Raw genomic sequence first — 25,958 nt, 5'->3', positions numbered from 1 at the left:
TTCTTCAGGAACTGAAGGATGCATAATTGATTCATTAGAGAGCTACCAAGTGTACCTATTTAAAAAATGTTTTTAATCAAAATCGCTTCCTCCTGCTTTGGGAGGAAAGGAGGAGGGGAGAGAGAGCTCGGGGAGCAGAGCCAGTCTCCAAGTCCATGGAGCCACATGGCTCATGCAGCATTGGGGCAATAAAGGAACAATAAAGCAGCACTAAAGCAGCAATGTAGCAGCAATGTATGCTTCCAATGATCATGAAAACGCAGCGTCAGTGAATCCTTTCCTGGGTAAACAATGGCTGTCACACAGTGTCACGCGTTGGTGTCTCGGCAGTTTCGTGAAGTTGCCACACAAGCAAGGATTTATCATCGACAATTTGTTCACATTTTTTTGCAGAGATACATCAGAAGGAGTCATTGTTACAACTCAAAAGGGACCAACTTTTAACAGCACAGGTGAGGTTGTGTATTTGGTCTAAAATGCACCAGCTATAATCTGCTGAACCCGACGAATGTTGAATTCAGTTCTTTGAGTCCATATCGGTATTCTCCCGGGAGCACTTACAAGGCCAATATTAATATTTAAAGCGTCAATAGACCACTGCATAAAAGATGAAATACCTTTACCAGGAGCTTTAAATAAATTACCTCAAAAACGTTAAATATTAAATTCACATTCTCCTGAAATGTAGTAACGTGGTGAGCATCACCGTCTCATTCATTATAAACTAAACCAGGCTTATTGATAGGTCAGCTTGCAATTAGTTTGGTGGCTTGTTTATGAGCATGGTGGTAAACGTTACCTTGTGGTCAGACTGAATACATTCCTGTATTCTTTTTTGTAATTCACAGGTGCCAGTGAAACGTTTGGAAGTGTAACGGTGCCTAACATTAACTTCGTCACAACTGAAAAGCTGCCCTACAATACCAAGAAAAGATATGAAGCACAGGCAAGTTTGACTCGCTCGATAAGTCGCACGATGTTATTTTCGTGATCAAAAATTACATTGTTTAATTGGGTTGTTTTCTAATTTATTCTTCTTTACCAAAGCTTGTTTATATTGTGCTTCAGATTATTTCTCGGATTCACACAGTCGTAAGCAACATGTTTCATAAACACTTGGATGTTGAAGTGATTGCGGTAAGTTCTGGACATTACTATCATCACGATGTATTCAATGGACACTAAAGCTAAAAAACATTTAATATGCTTCAAATAAAGATTTGTATACTTGTGTTTACTATCTGACTTCTGAATTCATACATTGTCTTTGTTCCCAATACCAGGTGGATCTACCAGGAAACATGATGAAGAATTTTGCCCATTTGGAGGTATATAGACTAAAGTAATTCTAGATCATTGCACTAGGATATTATAGCCATATGTGTTTGTCAGCATCGGCCATGATTTATCCACTGCTAGATGAATGCCTCTAGACATCGTTGCCATTCTTCATGGTATTGTGTGATGGCACAATCCATCTCGCTCCTGCACATGAGCTCATCTCATCACTCCATGGTGGTTGTCCCCTCGGGGATGGTTTCTCCTTTGGCTGCTGCTCCATCATCGGTGCCGTCTATGGGTCATCATCCATTCTCGCTGTGTCACCTGCTCAAGCCCACTTTTCTAAACGACCAATTTGTGTTCTCTGATCCATGTCTTCCTCTTTCTCTCTCCATGTCATTCCCAGCACACATCTCTACATGCTTCTCTGTGTACGTTTCGGCTTTTGTTCCATTTCCTTTGTCAGTATCCATGTTTATGATCCATGTCACAACAAGTAATATGCACCACTTGGAAATGTCCTTATTTATGGACATTGGTCTGTTGCTCTTAATCAACTCGTTTCTTTACTTTGACCCTGGTCCCTCATAAATAATTGCCATGGATGTTTATAATACTCGTGTTACCGAATCACTTGGAATGCACCACACATTTCAGTCCACTCCTCCACAATTGGTGTTAATTATTTACTCTTTCTCTATTAAATAAGGAGCTATCCTCCTTTCTCTTCACCTTGCTGATACCATCTATGTCCCAATTTCTCCCAGTTCTGTCTCCATTTCAACAAGATTGATTCGCCAGAGTCTAAGCGTTGTAAGTCGCAGATGCGAAATCCAGGTGTCCAGTTTGCACCCATGTATTTGTAACCAAGGAATGTGCTTCTGCAGTCATCTGGAACGTCATTACTTCCGCTATTAGGAAGCCACTGGAGCTTATGCACTTTAACATTCAGATTGAAAACTAATTTCTGTAGAACTGCTTTTTGTCTTTTTTGTCCTTCCCCGCACCTCTGCTTAGCACGGTTGGCTACGTGCCGTGAAAAACTAGTGGCAAAGGGAAGAGATCTATCTACTTATTTTTAAAAAATTAGTGGCAAAGGGAAGAGATCTATCTACTTATTTTTAAAAAATTAGTGGCAAAGGGAAGAGATATATCTACTTATTTTTAAAAAATTAGTGGCAAAGGGAAGATATCTACTTTTTTAAAAAAAATTAGTGGCAAAGGGAAGAGATCTATCTACTTATTTTTAAAAAAACTAGTGGCAAAGGGAAGAGATCTATCTACTTATTTTTAAAAAAATTAGTTGCAAAGGGAAGAGATCTATCTACTTATTTTTAAAAAACTAGTGGCAAAGGGAAGAGATCTATCTACTTATTTTTAAATCATTCTTTTCATCTGAACATGCTCACCCAAACATTATTTGCGGGTAAAACATCCATTGGGTGCATTAGCGGCCACTGCATAACTGATTTGAAAGCTCCTTTGCATCAGACTTTGTCAGCCTTTGGGTCTTTTCAAAATCCACTCTGTGGTCCGTAGAGTTGACACTAACATCTGTGACAGTAATCACCAACACATTCATCTATGTTCAGGAGACAATACATCCGGAAGGGATACTTAAATGCAACTTAACTTTAGGAGAGGTGACTTCGGATTGTGTGGGGTTTGCCTTATTTAATTGTTGTTGTTTTTACAGTGTGAGGATGAAGAGTCCTTTGAAGAGAGCAGAAAGGAATTAATCGTCAAATTGCCAAAGCAGCGAAAGTATTTGGAGGATATCTGCGATCAAATCCACGAGCTGAAGATAGAAAAACGGTGGGTGGCTCACCAGTGACAGATTAAATATCAAATTCACACTATTCATTGTGTTCTACAGGGTATCCATTGAGGTGTCATCCATGATAATTATATTATCTAGCCATTTGAACGGCACTGTTTAAATATTCAGAACATATTCCTTTTCTACTTGGGTATTTCTTAAACCAAACAATAGCATATCTTTAGCAACACATAACAGAAGCAGAATAAGCAATCACAGCGGAGGTATTGAAAAACACCTGGAGTTCTTTAAAATGTTGATACGATTGTGTGTTGCCGACACCTTGGCGGACATGTGGATATCGAGGGTGATGGTACTTGTATGATAAAATATACCACCAAATATGATAAAATATTCATACCACCAAACAAACCAATGTCTATTCTTTACTAATGGAGGACACCTTTGTGGGCATCTTACATTTAGCAATGTGTTTAGGTTATGGTAGGTAACATGTTTCATATTTCTCACTGTTGAACGTAATGATTGCTTTAGTATTGTTTATTGTTGCTACTTTTTATGGATATGATCATTTATTATTTTATCGGATGAGATTGAAACACACTCCTCTCATTGAGAACTATTCTCATTAAATGACATTAAAGTTTGATGACATTTGAAGTTGGTTTTGGATTCCATTCCAAAGTATATTTCAGTCAAAACATTAATGTAAATTCTGTAGCAATTTTTGTTAATGTTAAAAGTTCATTAATGCACATCTGACCATTGGGCAGTGTGTTGGTGGATTCGAGCCTGATGTGTAAATTAAACATTCCTACGACAGAGGTCAATACCTCCATTAAGGCAACCACTGTTGACCCCCTACAAAGTGGTACAACTACCAATTTTATCAACCGATTAAAGATGATGGCTGAGATAATACCCAACTGGGATTTTTACTCACAACCTTCTGACTGGTTAAAAGGTCAAGGTACAGCCCAGCAATTTATTCTGTAATCCACTCCTATATCTGTGTAAAGTCCTTCACTAGAGGGGGCTCTAGAAAACCCCTCAATTCAGTATTGGCCTACTCTTCCAAACTGGCCAGAAATATTGGAAGAGGTGAGAGACTTTACCCCACCAAAACCAATCCTGTGGTGCACCCATTTATACCACCAGGTGGACAGAGGTAGGTTTATTGTACATCACGCATTCATTATCGAAATAGAGCCCCCATACAAAAGTTGTCCACAGATCTTTGTCAAGTTGGCAGATGGATGCTGCCAAACACAACTGACATGGATTGTCGTCTCGTTTTCAGGGTGCCCATAGTGATCGTTTACAGCTACAGGGATGACGTTCACCGCTTCATCTTCTGAGCAGGGCACAGCTGCACACGTCTGCCTACCCACCGTTACCATTCACTGCGCCTCCAGCAGTATTACTTGAACGCAGGCGGTGGGGAAATTACCAGAGATGGGGAGAGGAGGCAGCCAGGAGAGGAAGGGCACACATTGGCATGGGACGACCGTGTATTTCATATGAAGTGCGTTAATGCAAAGACCCCGTTGAGCTGCACGGAAATGTCACATTACAGATACTGAGCCGATCATACATGCAACAAAAGCATGAGTTTTTCAATAAAATGTTATGAAGATAATCGTGCTTTGTACTGATGCTTTTCAAGTATACATAAATGTACGTAATTTCATGTTTTGTTACTTTAGTGAAAAACTTGTATTCAATGCTTGTTAGATTAGGGAAATAGGATACTGTTAGTCATCAGCCTTATTCAGAGAAAAATCAATTATGCATTTAGAGAGGACTTTAATTGAATTAATGTACATTATAAAGGTGTTCACATTTGCCTAATACGAGTGATTATAAAAGTGTCAGATTTGATAGTTTATAGGATTAAAGAATACTGTACAAGACTGATAATGTTGACGATGTGTGAGTGCACTTTAGTCGTGTGTAAGTAAGTACGCTCGTCATGCCTATCTCAGTAATGTGTAAGTCTACAATGTCAGGTTTAAAATCCTTAAACCCTGTTTTCCCCCACTTGCTGTGAAGTACCAGGAGTGTAACGATCCATCGTTTAATATCGATTAATATCGATTCTTAGCTTCTTATGCCATGCATAGAAGCACCTTTGTTTTGATGCATCAATCATAATTATCTTTTGATTCACGTGTTTGTGTATCATAGATAATGTGACTTGAGCCACAAGGATGCTGCCACGTTCACCAATTTGTAAAGAAAAAAGGGGTCCTTGGACGGAGTCTTGGAACGTGGTTCAATTAATGTTGAATAGTTGCACCCTTAACTCATACGAAGACTTCTGTTTTTATATCTAAAGTTCTTGCAAAAAAATAATTGCTGTGTAGCTGCATGTACATTGACAGTTTGAATACTGCAGAGAGATCATTGTATATTTTTGTAATGGCTTATTCGTTTAATGTTGGACAATGTGACATTCTAGCCAGGGTCCAGTCTCTCTGGTTATGATTGTGAAACCAAAAACGGCAAGCTCGGCAGTTTCAATAAACTTGAATTACGTTTTTTTACATTTTATTTATTTTAAACTCAATGTGTGCATATATTATACAAAACTTGTATAATAAATCATTGAAAAAAAGTGTACAGGGTCGAAATAATAGCTACAGAAAACCTACGTATTTTACATACACCTCAATTCAAACGATATTACATAAACTATCGCTTAACAGACTTAAAGCTTTCGTGAATGCAGGAATTCATATTCTTTGGGTCTTTCGGTAAAGTCACGTAGATAGGTTAAAATTTATTAAACAAAAAACTACGTTTCGATCGCAACAGAAGCGATCGTCATCAGGAGGGAAAAAGACGACCGCTTGTGTTGTGATCGAAATGTCGTAGTTTTTTGTTTATTTTATTTTTATTAATTTGAACCTATCTACGTGACTTTACCGAAAGACCCAAAGAAGAATATCGCGTCACTTACGAGTGGAAAGAGCCTTCTGCGTACGTGGGTCTAATTCTTGAAGTCATATTTGTGATGATAAATATAATTGGGGAACCATTCCACGATTGAGTCTCTTGTACGTAAATAAATTAATCACAAAAGTCATTTGCAACATCAGGAAATGTAGTACCCAAACAACTACATGAGCAACCGAGGTTTAAGATGGGTTTCTCCACGACTGACCATGTTCTCTGTACATACCGTCAATCATGTTCTGGAAAAGACAGATGAATATTGTATTACAAATGGCATAGCCTTTGCAGACTATTAAATGGTATTTGGCTCGGGGGAGAATTGATGCAGTCCAAGCTTTTACACAACCTAAAAATGTATAATTTCTAAGATGGTTAAAGGGAGTCAGAAAATGAACTACGATTTCATGAGTTATTCAGTGCCGGTTTTTTTAAATATTGGATTTCAAAAAGCTAAAATATAATTTGACAAAATATAGTGATAACAATCAATGGTTAAGTGTCAGAATATTGTAATAAAGGATGCAAAGCGGATTAAAGTGAGTACAATAAAAGGTACCAATTTTGGAGTTGCAGAATCTCCGGGACAACTTAAACACAGCCGGATATACACCTGGGAATGATTGAATGCAGACCGGAATTTAAAAAGGTGCACACGTGGATGAGAAAGTTTACTGTTGACGGATCAGATACAGGGATTGAAAGAAAATGAAAAGAGCGAAAATATAAATTATTTGAATTACAATTAAATATAAACACGTTATTAAAGGTGAATATAAAATGTATGAAGAGCACGTTATTAAGTTGGATACATTTTTTAAGAATGTTTGATAGAAAAGCAACTCATCAATTTCCCCCCAATATTTTTTATCGAATAATCAGCACCTACTCCATACCAAAAAATAAGTATACTATTCTAGATGTACTATTCTTTGGTTCTGTCGGTAAAGTCACGTAGATAGAAAATAAAATACAAATACAATTTAAAAACTCACGTTTAGATCGCAACACAAGCGGTCATCATCATCTCCGCCTGATGACTGCTTGTGTTGCTATCAAAACGTGAGTTTTTGATTTTTATAAATTTGAAAATGTTTATTTCTATTATTTATTATGTTATTATTTTCTATCGGCGTGACTTTACCGACTGAACCAAAGTATAATAATTCCTGCAGTCACGAAAGTTTTAACAAAAAAACAAGTATACTGCTAAAATTAGCAAGTTAATTGCTTCAATTAATTATAAATGTATAATCAACTGAATCCACTCGTATTCATAGCTGAGCCATGCACTATTCAGAATTGTATAAATAACTTTTACATTTAGAGGTTAAATCCTCAATGCACATTTTCTGGAAAACATGAAAGGATGCTCATATTCACGAGTGGAGCATTTCTATTATTACTTCTATTATTTTTTATTTAAATTTTTCTACCTACGTGACTTTACCGAAAAAACCTAAGAGTATGAATCCTTGCAGTCACAAAGCTTCAAATCTAGAATCATGAACGACAACCCGCATGAGTGATTGTGTGCATGCCATCCAACCTGGAAGAGTGTAAACCAACAGAGGAATGAGCAAGACCACACGAACACACCCCTCGTGGCCAGCAGACCTCGACATGCAGCTCCTGAACTGATTGCCGACACAACACAAGGACCAGAATGGTACAGGATGTTAGAAGGCTGCCGAAGTGATAAGCAAATGCAACCAACTTTCAAAACTCCTTTTTTTACGCTCGAAGAAAACCAGCAGCCATTCCAGACACACACTCACTACCTATGCAACAACACTGAACCGCTTCACGGAATCTCATAAGCGCGGCATCAACCCCCGCCACCCGGCACGAGACGCAGCGAGAGCAGTGTTTGTTATGCTGCTGCTGCCACGTGCTCGGATCAGCAGGAGTCACGTGATCACAGCAGAGGGAGGAGGAGTCACGTGATCACAGCAGGAGGAGCCACGTGATCACAGAAGCCTGAGAAACACGGCGGTGACGTCATCGCGGCGAACATGGCGAGCGCGGTGGAAGGAGGCGGCAGCGGTGGTGGCGGCTCCATCCCCTTCTCGTTCACAAACAACAACAGCAGCAGCAGCAACACAATGGCCAGGTTCGTCATCGTCTTGCCTGCACCGGCGGTAGCGAAGCGACCCTCGCTCGCATTCGGTCACCGGCAGCGATCGTCGGTCCCGAGGGCCGCGTGGGGGGGGGGGCTCTCGCCTCTCGCCCACCGCGTGGATGATGCCGCCAATGCCGCTGCTGAAGCTGCCGTGGCCGTGGTTGTTTTTGTTTAGTCCGGGGCACTGGGATGGCTCGAACGAGTGGCAACTGCGCGTGGAAGTGTTGGCTCGTTGTGGCGTTTGGCATCCGACCTCTGCTTGTTATTTCTGTCTCGGTCACCTGCTGTCACTTGCATCTGCCTCTTGCAGTTACAGCAGCAGGGACTTTTGAGGGATGCGTGCTTTCAAAGTTATCTTGAAAGTTCAGTTCGACCCTCGGTACGGAAAAGGTTCGACATTCTTGGCCTGTGCAACGCCTAGTCCATCCACGGGAATGTGGAGTTTCCACCGCTGGTGCAGGGCCTGCCTTTTTGACATGAATGACCACCCCAGAGACAGTTTGTGTGACTTTGACAGACACTGTGATGCTTAAAGTGCGTGTACACGATTACACTTAAAAAGCTCAGAAACCATCGCCTTACTCTCTTAAACGGCTTGAAAACCATCATCCGAACATTGCGGCGAACATTGTGGTGAAACTGCCAACCTGACAAAGTTAGTTAACAAAGCCAGTATGTTGTGTACAGCCCACAGGAGGTGCAGCATGAAATCAAGGCCTTCTTGTCGGGCATGGACCCGGTGCATGGGAACAAGCTCACCCTGCGTGACCACGCCAAGTGTGCCCTCCTGCTGCTCAGGTGCTGCCTCGTTTGTTGTCTATTCTTGTGCAAATTGCAGCTCCGAAAATTCGAATACAGACGCATACATGCTCTAACCTCTGCATTGCATTTTTGAAATGTTCACACTCCATAGGTTTTAGCATTGTTGGTGTATTCGGTACGTTAAGACACTGTGAATTTGTGTTGTCTTTTATGCGTACACACTAACCATTCATACAACCATTATTTTGTTAACATTGTTAATTTATTAAATAACTGTTATGTATTCCAGTGAATTGATATTTTAAAGGTGTTTTATGACTGCCATTAGTGGAGACCTGCAATGGGTTTTCAGGTTGTGCAGTCTTGTTTGGATTAATGAGCACCATAGCGAACTAAACGTGGTACAACCAGAATACATGTCGGAGATTTGTATTGTGGTCGTGGTCGCCTCCATGTGCACGCAGGCACCTGCCGGCGTCCCGTGGCGCGGTTTTGGAGCATCTGTGCGGTGTCTTTGATGAGTACGTGGGCAACTATGTGCTGGAGATGGACGAGCAACCTGGACATAGCATGGGCGGAGGCATGCAGAACTTGGGCCTCAGCCTCAACCTGGATGACGTCGTGACGGACGCTCACCGCACCATCGCCGAGTTTGTGCGCGTGAACCCGCGAGCCTGGGCCCCGCTTATCTCAGCCTGGTGCGTATGGTCCAAGGGGAAGCATCTGAAGCTGTGGTTGTTGTTATTTACTGAAACAACTGTTTGGCGTATTGGCTGAAATTGGGCCAATATGGTGCATCAACCTGGAGATTTGGTAATTTTTCTGTCAAGAATTGATCTGTTTTTTCCTTCCGCGAAGCATGAATTAGACTTTGGATAGGCATTAAAAAAATGATCCTCCCAGCAATTGTATTGTTAGAATTCTGGGTTGAAACGTTAATGAATAATTCCTTCTGTCTTGTTTTTATTATTTACATCTGTTATATGTCATTCAGTTTGCTGCAAGGGCCCAAATTAAACCTAAACATATAACGTTCATATAACGTGCATATATCGTAAGTTAATCTTGCAGCCTATTGCGAGTGTAAACAAAACATCCATATCATTTATGAATTGCTCCGCCGACTTTATCCTGAAGACTTAACATTCTCTAATGCGTAATACTTCCACTGGTCCTGCCGCAGGTCAGTGGAGCTCATGGGCCGGCTGAGCAGCAAGTATGCGGGCCGCCACGGTGTGCCGCACACGGGCTCGCTTAACGAGCTGCTGCAGACCTGGATGGGCTGCAAGGCCACGCGCACCCTCATGGACATGTACGTACAGTGCCTGGCATCGTTGGATGGACCCTCGCTGGACGTGTGTGTGGGCGCGCTGCTCGACACGTCCGTCCGGCACTCGCCGCACTTTGACTGGGTGGTGGCGCATATCGGATCGTCGTTCCCCAGCACCATCATCAGCCGCGTGCTCTCCTGTGGCCTCAAGGACTTCTGCCTGTCCGGAGTCGGCACGCAGGCGGTGGACCCTGTCTATCAGGTTATGGCTCGGGCTTGCTTTGTTGTGAAAGGGGAAGAAGTTGAGTGCAGTTAACTCGCGATTATTAACGGGTGAATTATTCGGGTTTGCGGGTTGACCATCCATTATCGCAACCTTTTCTGGCGCAGTTTGTTGCAATTATGAGTTGCTCCTCACTCATTGTGGGATCAGTGACTCATTGCCCATGTGACAAAAACATTTCCGGCAAGTAAATCTTAAAATAAAAAAATAACATGACATTTTACGTCAACCCCAATTTAAGGTAATACATACGTGTTTATGACCTAATATTTAAAAGTTTTGATGAAGCTTTTTTTGTTTATCCAGTCCATGTTTCCTGTGTCCGTTACCCTGGGAAATTGAGAATTGACTCCACTCCAAATAGACACCCAAAAGTAGCATTTCTCAAAGGCTCGACTTTGCATCGACAAGAATGTTTACTGCATTAGTCTCCTAGACTAAAAAAAATACTAAATGATATCCACAGACTAATACATGACTAATATTACATAGGTTGTCATCAACTAGACTAAGACTGTGACCAAAACAAAATTAGGAATAAACTAACACCGGCTTGCACGTCTTAGGACAAGCGTGTGGCCAAGATCGGTTCGGTGGTGGGCATCCTGGGCCACCTGGCGGGGCACCACGCTGACAGCATCAAACAGGAGCTGCTCAAGCTCTTCCACGAGAGCCTCTCGCCTCCCGACGGCGACGGGCGCGACCCGGCGGGCGACGTGCGCCTGCGCGCGGCCACCGTGCCCTTCCTGCTGCAGCTGGCGTCGCTGTCGCCGCCGCTGCTCGGCGCCGTCTCCTCGGAGCTGATGGAGGCGCTGGCGCCGGCCGCGGTGCTGCAGCGGCTGCAGCAGCAGCTGACGGCGCTGCCGCGCGACGAGCTCGACAACATGCTGGGCATGGCCGTGCACCTCGTGGGGCAGACGGGCGAGGCCGGCGCCTACAGGTACAAGCGCTGCCTAACGATCCACGGTCTCGTGATGTGGTGATCCATAATGCGAACTGTTATCGTTACTACAGCTCCGTGGCGGTTGTCCTCTTGTGCGTGTTCCTCCGGCCGCCACTCAGTGATTAGTCCAAGCCATTTACTTTTCGTAACGGCCGATATAATGCCTAAATTGCAATTGATCTCTGATCTACTTGTTCTTTTTGTCTCGGTGTAATTCCAAGCATGGATCTCTCATTGTTCTTTGCTCTTACATTGTAATTGTCAATGTCATGTTTCTCTTTCATGTTACTTTTCATTATCAAGTTCAGCTTTCGAAACACACTCTGACTCTTGTTTGCTTCTTTATCTATTTTATTCTGGTCCACCATGAATAATTGTCCTAGGTCTACATACTCTTCCTCCCACACATTTCCAATTATTTAACGAACTTGTTCGACGTGACCTGTTTTGCCTTTGTTTATCCTGAGCCCATGTTGCAGTGACACTTTACCTTAAACAAATGACATTGATATGAATGTGTGTGTGTGTGTTATGTTGACAGGGTCTTGCAGTTCCTGGTGCGCATGGCCACCCCCTCCTCCGTGATTTCGGTAGCCGGGAGCGGCAGCGGTGGGGCCGGGCAAGATGTGGCGGGGGCAACGTTGCGTGGCGGTCAGCACAACGTGCCGAGCGGCGTGCGCGACACGTGCGAGAGAATCCTGCAGCTGCTGCTGCTCAACCTGCACAAGATGGTCTACAACCGGCCAAACAATCGGTGTGACGCACCTGCCCCATTATTGGTGGAGAGAAACTTTGGGAACCAAAAATGTACTCTGCAGAATGAGCTGTCATCATTTCATTTGATTGTGTGTGGTATTATCAGTCAAGGAATGAAGGGGGTTGAACGATGGCGTAGTCATTAACACCTCCTGTGTGGCTTTGCAAGTGACATGTGCACGTCTTTAATTATCTTAGATTTTTTAGGAATTTACATTACCTAGATCATAGATGGCATTAATAGTGTAACAATACTGTAATATCTACGTATTGTATTTGTGTGTCAGGGTGATGAGCACACCGCTGCGATCCCAGTAATCAGAGTTCAATTGATGGCCATGGCTAACATGAACAATAATACCTGAACTGGTCCTGATCTTTCCACCCCTGCATTCACCAATCTACACTCATCTTTATCAGTAGCGCGATATTGATATCAACACTTGTTGTCCAACTTGTCCGCATGTATGCACTAACCACATGCTCTGTGTTTTGTTCTATTTGAGCGTTGCTCTGCAAGCTTGAACATATTGAGAAACACGAGGACTATAGAGTCTAAAGTTTTCTTTGCAGAACGTGCAAGAATCCACCAAAATACATTAAACAATGTTTTCACCTGTCTCCCCTACTTAAATATGAAACTTTCCAAAGGGCCTGGACCTTTCACTGCATTCACTTAGCACTAGAAGTGTCCTTTTGTGAGGACGCTAATGTTTTTTCTAAAAGCACATCATGCGGCGGTCGGGTTATTGAACGTTACATTGTGTTTCGATTTAAAGCTTTCGTGACTGCAGGGATTCATGTTCTTACATTACATATTCTTACACAGTTACATTGTGTCCCCGGCATAGGCTCAGCGACACATCGGTGCCTTTTCTGGACGGGTTACGGTCACGAGTCGGCGAAATATGCGAGGAGATGCTTCGCCTCGACTGGAAGTGCCACCTCTGGTTGCAGCAGCTGCTCAGCCTCCTTTGTGTGTATGGGGGGGCGAGCTTGGCCACGGAGGCTCTCTGCCATTCTCTGTCCCTCGCAAGGTGAGCTGCCTGCTGTGTTTTAATCTCCAAGGCTTTCAGGACCTATTTATCACCGTCTTAATAAAACATGGTTAAGTGCAGTGACTTTGGATGGTTTCGGCTAAGCCACTACTTATTGTGCATGTAATATGATTAATGGTGTTACTACTGCTTCATTTAGGTCTAAAAACAAAGATTCCATGTATGTTAAACTTTTTTTGCACTGCGTAGCCAACCGTGTTGGGTGGCTCATGGAGCTTATACCACGAGAGCTCGTACTTACTAGATCCTGGATTTGAATATGGGCAAGCACCCTTCATTAAACTGAAAAGTCATTACATTCTTCAATAACAATGTGGACCTAAATGGAAAAGTTTACAAAAGTTGTTGCTTTGGGCAATCGCCCATCTTCATCGCACGTGAATCCAGAGGCCAAAGAGATGCGAGTTGGAGACTGCGCTCGACACCATAGGGGCCTGATCAGAATTAAATTAATAAAACAAATCTTGATGAACAATTTTTTATTTTTATATGAATATTTACCTATTAGTAGCTATTGGGTAACAAAAAATTTGTATTATGTAAACTAGGTTTTGAAGTGTGGCAAGTTGATGGTCTTAGCCTGGTCATCAATGGCACAACTATAACCTTTATTAACGTTGGTTTTCACAAATTTCGCATATTTTCAGTCTAAAAATGACACAATTTTCACTTTGTCTTATAATGAGCACCTCTATAGCAAGGAATATGAGAGGTTCACCACTGAGTATGGAAGAGATGCAGTTGAAGGGATTTCAAAAGTACTTGTGTGATGTCACCTTCCAATGACTGATCTCACGTATGTCGTGGTACAGTGCTTTTGTGAGTTCTGAATTGAGATTTCTTCATATTATTACATGATGTCACAGCCACAGTTTGAATTTGGGAAGACTTTTTTTACATGATTTTGCTCAGACCAAACAGTTAGGCCTTTCAATGTTTCATGAAAGTCGGAGTGGATTTGATGTTGTGGATGTGCAACGGGGTAGAGAGTTCCACACCGAGGGGGCGACAGCAGAGAACCGACGTGAGGCTGTCACAGCTCAAGACCTTGGTGGCAGGGGACATTAATCACCGGTATTTGTCAGCAAGTAAAAACTGATGAAATTTTTGTTTCAGGGGACCGGAGGAGCTAAGCTTGGTGGTGCAGCTCTACGCCGAGCTCTCGTGCTCCATGACGGGGCTCCTGCCGGCCGCGGTGCGCCTCTCCGTGGCCCAGGTCTTGTGCAGCGGCGAGGGCTACATGAGTGCTCGCCGCGTGGCCTGCCTGCTCAACAACTTCGCCTGCCTCTTGCAGTGGGACCCACCCGACGGGGTGGCCGAGAGGGCCCTCCCCGTGCCCGCGGGTCGCCTGCTCACCGAGGCCGTGTGCGAGCACCTGCAGGCAGTCAGCCGGCTGCTTCTGCACCCCGACGGCCAGGTAATTGGCTGCATTGCACCGTGCGGTTAAAACATGGGGCTGTCTGTATAATTGTTATAGTTCTGAGTCAAAGGCTCAGTTGGGGGTTGACTTAGCGAGTCATTACACTGCCGGAGTTGTTAGAACAAATGCTGCTTTGCGGGAATGTTTTGGTATTTTTTTCCCAAATGGAAAGGTTTTGAGGGGAATATTCTTTTTTATGTATAATCAGTTTGACAATTAAGATAGCAAACCCAAGCACTGGTTTGAGTTTGAGGACAGGCTGTTATGTAGATGCATCTACTATATATATATGTAACATTTTAAAAAAGTGTTAACATTTTTGCGATATTTTAGTAATCTATCGGTTCCTTGCTTAGCTATCTAAAATTTTATTTGCACATTTGCTACAGATGTTTTGGCTAAAGTGTGTAACCCTCGCCTCTCGCAGGTGGCGGAGGCATGTGTAGCGATGCTGGCCGTTCTGCCTCTTCCCAAGACCCTTGGCGTATGCCAGCTGTACAATGCCATCAGTGCAGGCACCGCCTACTTCTTCATCCTGCTTCACAGCAAGCAGGCAGGCGCCATAGGCCACTGCTCCAGGCTCCTCACCAAATTGAGCTCCGTTTCATCTCGTGGTCAGAAGGAGGTGCTCGCGCAGCTGGTTAGGGGAGCCATGCATGCAGACAATGCCGTGCTGTTTGGAGGAAAGACGGAGGCATCCCGTACCACCGACCCGATTTCGGAGGATCTCCAGACTCGCCTGCTCGCGTTGAACCGAAAGCACGGTTCTGCTGCCAACTACGGCCTTGGCCCATGGATTGTGTTCCATGCCGGCGTGATCGGTCGTGGGCTCAAGGCGCCAACTGAGCCAAGCCGTGAGCCCCCCAGCCAGGATAACACACAGTGGCTACTGAGCCTCCTCATCCGCTGCTGCAGTAGCAGCACCGTGGGTGCCTGTCGCCCAGAGCCGGGTTGCGACGCTGCTCAGCAGCTGCAGCAGCAACAGCAGCACGCCCGCCAGGAGCATCCGCCCATGCCCATCAACCCAGAGGCAGCGCGCTCTCTCGCCGTGCTACTGGTTGAAAGCATCTGCCCCGACGTGACCAACAGCGAGCTGGCGTGGCCTCCTGAGGAGCACGCCCGGCACACGGTGGAGCGAGACCTAAAGATCCAGCGGCGTTTTGAGGACAACCCCTTCCTCTTCCAGCTGCTGTGGCTCGTGGCATCTGGCCGGCCTGCGCTGTGCTACTGCTCGGTGCTTCTGCGCGGGCTGCTTGCCACGCTGCTGACGCACTGGGAGGCATCGCGCGAGCCACGAGCCGTGGACTCGGCCTGGGCTCTGGAGGCCTCGCAGGCGCTGATCGCGAGCATGGGAGAGGGCCAGCTGTTGCCACCTGTGCTGGCCAACGTGCACGAGCTGTTTGCCCTGATAACACCACACGAGGTGCACATGCTGCTGCTGTCCGTCTGGCAGTACGTGCAGGACAATGCGCCACTGCCACAGAAATTCACATTCCAGCCGCACGCGGGGCAGTTTTACCGCGACTTTAGTAGGGACGGTGATGTTGGCAAGCACCTGACCGAGCTCTACAGTGTCCTGCACAAGAACATAGATACGCTTGGTCACCTCCTAGGAAGATTTCAGATCTAAGTTTTTCTCGAGCTTTGAGGCCATACAAGGAACTTATAAGTTAATGGTCTTTCGCATTATTGGCTCCACAGACCTGATTTTCTTGGAAAACCATGTGTGTGCTTAGGCAGGCTCGGGCAAACATAAATTAGTCAACACTGATAATTAAATCCTTTTCAAATTGTAACGTATGATGTATATTATTTGTATGCTGTGTATATATGAAGTCTTTTCATTGCTGCCATTTTGTGTCAATCACGGAGCCTTTGTTGAAGCAATTTTCACTTCTGTATCTAAATGCAGCGCTATCCTGTTGTAAGGAAGCAGACAATTACAATACAGCTGTACAGATTTTCACTTGTAGCTTGTGTACTGATAGCCGAGTACTACCAGTTGGAGCATAATCCAACCCTGTAATTTGTTCCTCCCACCAGTGCCACTGTTATTAAAGGTTGTGTTAATTATCGTGGGTTTTTTTACGATTTGCTTTGCATTTGGCAAGATATTTGTAAACTTAAAAAGGACTTTTCTGGGAACCAGTGTCAGTGTTATTTTATGTATGTATGTGAAACAATTTGGCTCTGTAAGTCTGAAATTCAAGGTTTCTATGTATTGAACATAATTGACGTTAATGAAGCCTCTCCAAGCCATAGCCATATGTACGTGGAACTTCTTTTGCACCGAACGTAGCCAACCATGCTAATCGGAGGTACGGGGGAAGGACAACAAACCAAACACAAATCAGTTATTTTTTATTATAATTTTTCTATCTACGTGATTTTACCGAAAGAACCAAATAATATGAATTTCTGCAATCACGAGTTTTAAGTAAAAATGTAACTGCCTTTATGAGGAGGGTTTCCACATAACCATAAGATCTTTTAACAAACTCCGAGACAAGAAATCTCATCTGATCGAGTCACTCACATTTCTGAAGAGATTCCACGACTCTAAGGCGTCATACCGATCTCATTTACACCGACTTCTGTTGCCGTCACATCTGCCAATGGCAAACGAATTTTGTGCAGGGTTAGCTTGGCCCTGATCTCAGGGAGAATTAGACTGCTCCGTACTGAACTAGATCATGTAGACAAGACACTCTTGAAATCACAACATTGACAGAAAAAATGTCGACATCTGATTGGGAACATGTAGATAACATGACTGCTTCATCAGCCGCTACAATGTCAGCTAAATGTGTTGTGCAGTAGACCACACGGAGACGGGATTTACTATAAGGGCTGTTGCCCTTTATTAACACTTTCACACAACACTAACTCACACCAGAGGGAGGTGCTCTCTATTCTTGGTTCTTACCCTGGACCCCCGAATTCTGTATTGTACAACTCTCGACTATCCCTTGGGGCCCTCTCCCTCGTCTGCACGGGACGGGGGTTCATCCAACACCGCCCGGCGACGAGGAGGGAGAGACCTCTTCCAGCCGATCCTGGCCCTGGATCCCCACAACGACCACGCCTACGTCATGGGTTCTCCCTTGTCTCCGGTTGTAGCCAATTTTTTCATGGAAAAATTTGAGACGGACGCCATCCAGGCATCCACTTGACGCCCGTCCTTGTGGACTTGTCAAGGGAGCACAGGGTCAAGTCATGACTTGTGTTTTACTTGTTACTTTACCCCAGGGCACATGCCCCGCCCACTTGGTTCTGACACCAGGACGTGTTCTGGGCACTGCCTGTTCCATGCTTCACCACAGGTTCTGACACCATGACGTGTTCTGGACACTGCCTGTCCCATGCTTCACCACAGGTTCTGACACCATGACGTGTTCTGGACACTGCCTGTCCCATGCTTCACCACTGGTTCTGACACCATGACGTGTTCTGGACACTGCCTGTCCCATGCTTCACCACTGGTTCTGACACCATGACGTGTTCTGGACACTGCCTGTCCCATGCTTCACCACTGGTTCTGACACCATGACGTGTTCTGGACACTGCCTGTCCCATGCTTCACCACTGGTTCTGACACCATGACGTGTTCTGGGCACTGCCTGTCCCGTGCTTCACCACTGGTTCTGACACCAGGACGTGTTCTGGGCACTGCCTGTCCCGTGCTTCACCACTGGTTCTGACACCAGGACGTGTTCTGGGCACTGCCTGTCCCGTGCTTCACCACTGGTTCTGACACCAGGACGTGTTCTGGGCACTGCCTGTCCCGTGCTTCACCACTGGTTCTGACACCAGGACGTGTTCTGGGCACTGCCTGTCCCATGCTTCACCACTGGTTCTGACACCATGACGTGTTCTGGGCACTGCCTGTCCCATGCTTCACCACTGGTTCTGACACCAGGACGTGTTCTGGGCACTGCCTGTCCCATGCTTCACCACTGGTTCTGACACCAGGACGTGTTCTGGGCACTGCCTGTCCCATGCTTCACCACTGGTTCTGACACCAGGACGTGTTCTGGGCACTGCCTGTCCCGTGCTTCACCACTGGTTCTGACACCAGGACGTGTTCTGGGCACTGCCTGTCCCGTGCTTCACCACTGGTTCTGACACCAGGACGTGTTCTGGGCACTGCCTGTCCCGTGCTTCACCACTGGTTCTGACACCAGGACGTGTTCTGGGCACTGCCTGTCCCGTGCTTCACCACTGGTTCTGACACCAGGACGTGTTCTGGGCACTGCCTGTCCCGTGCTTCACCACTGGTTCTGACACCAGGACGTGTTCTGGGCACTGCCTGTCCCATGCTTCACCACTGGTTCTGACACCAGGACGTGTTCTGGGCACTGCCTGTCCCGTGCTTCACCACTGGTTCTGACACCAGGACGTGTTCTGGGCACTGCCTGTCCCGTGCTTCACCACAGGTTCTGACACCAGGACGTGTTCTGGGCACTGCCTGTCCCGTGCTTCACCACTGGTTCTGACACCAGGACGTGTTCTGGGCACTGCCTGTCCCATGCTTCACCACTGGTTCTGACACCAGGACGTGTTCTGGGCACTGCCTGTCCCGTGCTTCACCACTGGTTCTGACACCAGGACGTGTTCTGGGCACTGCCTGTCCCGTGCTTCACCACTGGTTCTGACACCAGGACGTGTTCTGGGCACTGCCTGTCCCGTGCTTCACCGCCGGGGCACTTGTGCCACGGCCACTTTTTTAACCTTTAAAAGCGGTGGCCTTCGGTGACCCCCCCTCCCTTTCCTCCTGAAGACGATCGCTTGTGTTGTGATCGAAACGTCGTGGTTTTTTTTATTTTACCGAAAGAACCAAATAATAAGTCTACATGATAGACTGCCAGTACGCTCCCCCAGCTTAACCATCGCTACATTCTACATTATAGACTGCCAGTACACTCATCCAGCTTAATAACCAGGCTACAGTCTACATTATAGACTGCCAGTACTCTCACCCGGATCAATAACCATTGCTACAGTCTACATTATAGACTGCCAGTCCACTCACCCAGCTTAATAACCAGGCTACAGTTGACAGTGTTTTTTTATTCACTTTATTTTTATGCACTTTATTTTTATTATAATGTTTCTATCTACATGACTTTACCGAGAGAACCAAAATATAGTTTGATACATTGAGCACGCGTCTGCCAATGTCACGCGGCAAACAGTCGACGCCTGTCAGACCCTCAATGCAATTGGCGGCCATCCGAGTCGGGGAGACTGCGCGCCCCAACCGCACGGAAGCGCCGCCGAGACGTCTCCGCTCCGCCCATCCAGCGACACCACGGCGCTCAGAAGCAATGGACGCGGCCGACCCCCAGCAACATGGACAGCGCCTTCACAGCAGCGGAGAGACAGCGACGTGGTGGTGGGGGTCACCCCCACCCCACCCCAACGTCCCCCCCACCCAACTTCCCCACTCACCCACCGTGGGCCACGCCCACCCACCGTGGCCCCTCCCCACCCACCGTGGGCCCCACCCACGGTCCCCACCCGCCCCCCTGTGCCCCCCCCCCGGCCTCGTCTCCCGCTGGCTCGCCATGGGCGACTACTCGCAGCGCGCTCTGATGGCGGCGTGCGCGCTGTCGTTCGTGGCGGGCGCGCTGCTGGGCTGGCAGGGCAACAAGACGCGCCGCAGGTTCCTGGACTGGAGGAAGCGGCGGCTGCAGGCGCTGCTCGCACAGACGCAGAAGAAGCTGGACCTGGCGTGAGCTGCGGCGAAGGCGGCGGCCTTCGCAGCTGTCGCCTCGCGTGCGCTCGGGGTGGTAGTTCTGGCGTCGTTGGTGTTTGCGGTGTTGCTGGCGACGGTGGCGGTGGTGATGGTGGCGGTGATGGTGTTATTGGTGATGGTGATGGTGGTGATGGTGGTGACCTCTCGGGCCCAAGTCTCGACAAGGTCAGTGCGGTCGGCGAGCAGCCTCGGACATTTAAAACGAAATTGAAGAAATGCAGCCCCCACATCAAGTCCTGTGAAGTGCAGAAGTTTAATCGATTTTTATTATTACTTCACCTTTATTTCACCTTTATTTAACCAGGTAAAAATACCTTGAGGTTAAAAACCTCCTTTGCGAGGGGGACTTGGCAAGAAATCGACAACAATAAATCACCTCACAAACAATACGAAATGATACAATACAGAACATTAAACACAGTGACAATGGTTTAGACATGTCATTCTAACTATGGCGACGAGGCATGTGCCAGGCTAGGTGCACCGAGCCCACGTGGACGTCAGGAATGGCTCGCCGGGACAGGGGCCCGGGCCGCGTTGTGGCTGAACACACAGACACACACAAAGTCTGACCCAAGCTGTGTGTGTGTGTAAGTCGGCAGGTGATTTATAGGAGAAGCAAGCTCTAAAGTCACTGTTTGGGCGTTGTAGCCATGGTGTTGCTGCAATGATTAATGTTTAACTTAATTGGGTGACCTCACAAGAGCGTCATGATTGCACGCTTTTCCCACAGCTATGGAGTTAAAGGTCCTAATGATGAAGATAAAGGTTTGGTTTTTGGACGTAGAAATGGCATAGAAGATAACTATCACGATATAAATAATTTGCAAGTAATTATTGATAGATGCCAGCATTCGATTTTGGTCTTGATGAATCTCAGGCTGCCAGTAAAATCCCTCTCCACGTGGACTTTACTACAAGCTAAAGATGACGACTAATGTGCTTGACCTGTATTACACAACCAAACATACACGGAAACTCCTGCAGGTACAGAGTGATGAATTAAGTGGTCATTTCTCGTGAAGAAGTGTGTTTATACAGTACGTGCAATTAATGTGATTGCACGTTTGTATGCTGTACTTTGAATCTTTACGTGACATGTTCACGTTCCATGCATATTTTGCCAATCCACTGCTGGATAACGGCTTCCCCCCCATGCCGTTGTGGTCGATCCACTTACCCTCCTCCACTGTGCACAAAGCCGAGATCACCAGTGTGCATGTTGGTCGCCCATCTAAGCACACTTATCCAGATGTTAAGCTGCCTAGATCTGATGAGATTGGGCTCATTTACAGGTGATTTGGTCAAAGGATTTACACTATTGCTGATAAATATTCAAAATCATACTACGTTGCGTTTGGTTGAGTAATAACCTACTTGTATAGACGTTCTGTTTTCGTTATACACAGTTCTACAAAGTGATGGGTTTTGTGTTTTCCCCCCACAGAATGAAGCGGCGTGCCTGGACGCTCAAGACGAGTACATCGGCTGTTTTTTTAAATGGCTCCAGGATTTCACAAGACTTCACATTTACAGAAGACCGTGTGCCTCACTCGTATCTCGACATCTGTACTGGACACCACGTCTGTGAAAAAGAGCTTCATAGCTCATCGGATTTCTCCAGTCTAAATAAAGATTCTGTTTTTGATTATCACTAATTACACATTGCACTACATTGAAGTAATATATAGTGCTTGTGGCACTTTATCAATAACACTGCCTTAAAAATAAAAAAGGTAATTTGCATATATGTGGTGTGAAGAAAGGCCAACACCTTGAACGTCGCCTATTATAGTTTTAGATCTTAAGGCCACAGTGTTATTGACAAATGTGCTGAGGTATATTTGTTATCTGTGCTTGTGCACTACTGCCAACGCAGCATTACCAAAGTGGTTGGTGTTTAGTTTTTGCCTACAGCTTCACGGTATCTATTGGGTGTGAAATGGTCAACTTTCTATACTAAATTGCTTGATTCGAGTTGCCGATCACACGTTTTATCACGGCTCGACGTGAGCCCGGCCGAAAACGTTGATCACAGCGCGGAGGAGGAACAGAAACTCCGATTTCGGCACGAGAGAGCCCAATGGTGATTGCATGTTTAATAATCGCAACGTTTCACTGCATTTTACAAAGTGAAATTGCAACTTGAGAAATGTTAACCACATCGTTGGTGTCTAAGGAGAAGTTTATGTTATGGCACTAATATTGTGCAGTTATAAACTTGCATTTTTAGACTTATCGGTTGTGAACTCTGTTTTTGTTAGTTTTTTACATGTTCACACATCCATTGCATTTACAGAAGAACTGTTAATAGTGGCCCTACGTCCCGCATTTCCTATTATATGTAGGAGTTGTGGTCCCCAGAAACGTATAATATTCGTGGCCCTATTATCTGTGGTTAGCAAGTGCCTTTCTAATGCACAATATTAAGAGGAGTCACGTGCAAAATACATCCTATTCGCAGGTTCTTTGACAATTTTGATCCCACGAATTGCAGGAGTAAATTCACCAGAGGGGTTCTGCATACCACAGCGTCCATCAATATCAAGCCTGGTTGTCCTCTTGCCAGTGATTTTATAAAACATGAATTTCATGGAAGCATCATGGGACCGTGGGGGATGGACACGCTGTGGAGGAGGTCTTCAGCGCACTGAATGACGTATGCGGACTTGCATTACCCTGAACAATACAGCCTTGCACAAACATGTTGAGTCACGTTGTATAAGCACTAGTTTTGATTCCTTTATGCTCGGAGCTTGTGTTAGACCTTTCAAGCAGGCTTGCACATCTGCTTCTCTTGTGAAGAATACTGGAGACTTCGACTAAGGCGAAGGGACGTTCCTTCAAACTTTGGGTGGCACATAGTACTGACACGATCAATACTTTTCAGAAGCTCTGGTTTATGATCTGAAATGTATTTCACGATCAATTACAGTTCTTTCATATGTGATCAATGATAAGTCGAAATGCCATCAGAAATTAGAAAACATCGAATGTTAACATTAATTTAAAGGGGGTGGGTGGTGCAGTGGTTAGCACATTGCTGCTATGAACCCGGGGACCTGAATTCGATTCGTGAACACAGCTTAATGGTGAGTGATATCTAAATCAGTACTGGTCACCCCCTTCACTCACCAGGATGGTGAAGTATGGGTAAAAATCTCCATAACCAACACGGTGTGGGCAGGCCTTCATAAGTGGTTTGGGAAGCGACTAATATAAAGTGCATGTGTTTGTCACTGAAGTGGGTAAAGGTGCAGCCATGCAATTTTCTTGCTTAAGTCACTGCTGGTGAAATGGCCACCACTGGAAGAATCTCGAGAGCTCCTCTAAAGGGTATTTGACATTCTCCACGCTGGCCAGACGTATTGGGAAGAAATGTGAATACCCACATTTTACCCCACCACACGATCTGTCGATCGACGAACTGCAACGTTCCCGTTTATATTGATGGGTGGATAGAGGCTGGGTGTGGGGGTTAGAGATCAAATAAAACTTGTTCATTGCATGAAGTTCCGCATCTAGAGATCGAAACGGTGACCCCCTGGAGATTGCCAACCCAGTGTGCTCACCGCGTCCCACTTCAGTATTACACATTAAACAATGAGACGGATGAGCAATACTGTACACCTAACAACACGTGGACATGATTAATTAGGGCAATGTATAAATGGTTCGTGAGCACGCATTCGAGTTGAACTGGTTTTTATTTGACAAAGAAACGAGCTCACTCCTATGGAATGGCCGCTCAGCTACACCTACTGAAGAGGATTGAGGTAAAGGCAACCCGGTAGCCACAACTTTGTACTCTTCTATTTTACGAACGTTTTTGTTTTTACTAACGTCTCACATGTCATTTGAAACAATATATGCAGCAGCACTTGAACCGTGCTGAAGACCTTTGATATTTGTTGATTTGGCATGGGGGATTTTCCCTAGATTTTGCTACTCTTCTGCGTTGTATTTTTTAAAGATGTTGCTGCATTTTTACAGCACATTTCCTAATTTAGCAATGATAACATTTCATGAACATTAACGTATACAGTTGCATTTAAGATGTTACCAAAATCATTCTCAGTGGATTTATAGTTTGACGAAATGATTTGAGTGGCATTCTGCGATTGCGATGTTTAATTTCTGTGTAAACTTTTACTACATCGGTTTGCCAATTGTTTTTCTTCAAACAACTATCCCTGCTGCTCTGATACTGTAGTTACAGTTACACCATATTATACAGAAGCTTCCTCCTTGTTCGTACTGTGAAATTCAGTGCTTCCTCAAATGTGACATCTGGAACTTCCCTCCAATACAAGTGTGTAGTTTCTTTCGTTTACGTAAAAACGGCTGGTAAAAATTTTTGAAAATTAAAATATATATTACAACCATTCATCAAGCCAAATCCAAATGAAGCAGTCTCCATACCGTGTCAATCATATGGGCTTGTTTGACCATACTTCATATTAGTCGGTGCCCAAGTAAAACATGCAACATCCGGACAACATTGGAACATGGTTTGAACCTTTGGACCGCTGTTGGTCCAACATTCTGTGGTTACTGGTTGTGGGTTGGTGAGGACGGTGGGGTTACCGAGAACCTGTTGGATATTGCTTTCCATTCGGCCTTTTCAAATGGGCTGTTTGTGTCGAATAATGTCGTGTCGACATTGCCAAGTCGACGCAAATTACTTTCAACACACTTAACGAGCACCCTCCATCGACGTGAATGTTACCATAGTTGTGCCACCTCTCTCCCATTGATGGCTGTGGATTAAGATCTGCAGTGGTGGCCTTTAGTGAGGCCCCTGACGCGTGACCCCCGATAATACACAAATCTGAAAACAGCCCCATCGTACTGTCAAACCCAATGGTTTCTTATCGGCGAAAGTGGCCCATCTCTGAAAAATGTGTGAAGAACACTGATGTAGAGTAACAGCTTTAAATTGATATTGAGGTGATTGAGCCAGATAATTGTGTCAGGAGTAGCAGAGAATATCGCTGCGATGCCTGCTTCATATTTGTGAATCGGGCATTGAGTCGTTACATGTGTAGTGACATAGAATGGGTCACTGGGGGGCATAGCGCTGGTTACTGGTAGAGAGCAGGGATCTGAGGACACAGCAGCCGGTCTGCCAGCAGGGCGCGTGATAGGCGGGGTAAGGGATATGGGGTAAGAGTGACAGAGGGGACACGTGGGGCGAAGCCCAGAATCTTCTGGTAGGTTCCAGAAGGGGGCGTGGCCGAGGGCGGAGTCAGGCCACGCTGGGGAGGATAAAAGGGAGGTCCCGACGCTGGGTCGGGGCTGTCGTTTGGAATGGAACCCGTCGTCTGTGCAAGTCTTCGTCCCCGTCTTCACCTCCTCGGCGTTGTGGGTCAGACAGTGTGCCGGCTGTCCTGACCCATGTGTAGTTATTCCCTGTACTGCGGAAGTGTAGAATAAAGGTGTGTGTGCCCCCTACTATAAGTGTCTCTGAGGTGACGACTACACATGTTCCATGGTTCTGTTTTGGGTGACCACAGGCTGGCACCAGAGGGTTTTTAATTTTACATTTGTGCATCAAGTGTCCGCGCACT

The 25,958-nt window shown here is 45.5% G+C and overlaps 2 protein-coding genes across 2 annotated transcripts in view; both read left to right on the top strand.

The window, feature by feature from the left end:
- EIF2AK4 (eukaryotic translation initiation factor 2 alpha kinase 4) overlaps positions 1-5,607 on the top strand; it is a 44,278-nt gene extending 38,671 nt beyond the window's left edge. The window contains exons 37-42 of the mRNA XM_078864289.1: positions 394-452; positions 849-946; positions 1,069-1,137; positions 1,284-1,328; positions 2,978-3,096; positions 4,362-5,607. Of these exons, the coding sequence (XP_078720415.1) occupies positions 394-452; positions 849-946; positions 1,069-1,137; positions 1,284-1,328; positions 2,978-3,096; positions 4,362-4,419 (448 nt within the window). The 3' untranslated portion in view covers positions 4,420-5,607. The remainder of the gene's footprint in view (positions 1-393; positions 453-848; positions 947-1,068; positions 1,138-1,283; positions 1,329-2,977; positions 3,097-4,361) is intronic.
- Positions 5,608-7,991: 2,384 nt separating this feature from the next.
- Positions 7,992-16,752, top strand: INTS5 (integrator complex subunit 5). The gene is made up of 9 exons (XM_078864288.1): positions 7,992-8,129; positions 8,826-8,936; positions 9,365-9,598; positions 10,084-10,432; positions 11,020-11,393; positions 11,938-12,150; positions 13,004-13,189; positions 14,327-14,627; positions 15,058-16,752. Exons 1-9 carry the CDS (start codon positions 8,032-8,034, stop codon positions 16,258-16,260), a joined length of 3,069 nt encoding a protein of 1,022 aa, XP_078720414.1. The 5' UTR covers positions 7,992-8,031; the 3' UTR covers positions 16,261-16,752.
- Positions 16,753-25,958: the final 9,206 nt, after the last annotated feature.

Source organism: Lampetra fluviatilis, chromosome 18 (assembly GCF_964198595.1).
Source record: "Lampetra fluviatilis chromosome 18, kcLamFluv1.1, whole genome shotgun sequence".
Classification (NCBI taxonomy): Eukaryota; Metazoa; Chordata; class Hyperoartia; order Petromyzontiformes; family Petromyzontidae; genus Lampetra; species Lampetra fluviatilis.
This window is presented reverse-complemented; position numbering and strand designations above follow the sequence as displayed.

Bases quoted from the DNA above. Each gene is read 5' to 3' on its own strand.
- INTS5 (XM_078864288.1), top strand. From the start codon at position 8,032: ATGGCGAGCGCGGTGGAAGGAGGCGGCAGCGGTGGTGGCGGCTCCATC. The intron at 8,937-9,364 runs GTGCTGCCTCGT...ATGTGCACGCAG, and splicing joins TGTGCCCTCCTGCTGCTCAG to GCACCTGCCGGCGTCCCGTG. The intron at 9,599-10,083 runs GTGCGTATGGTC...GTCCTGCCGCAG, and splicing joins GCCCCGCTTATCTCAGCCTG to GTCAGTGGAGCTCATGGGCC.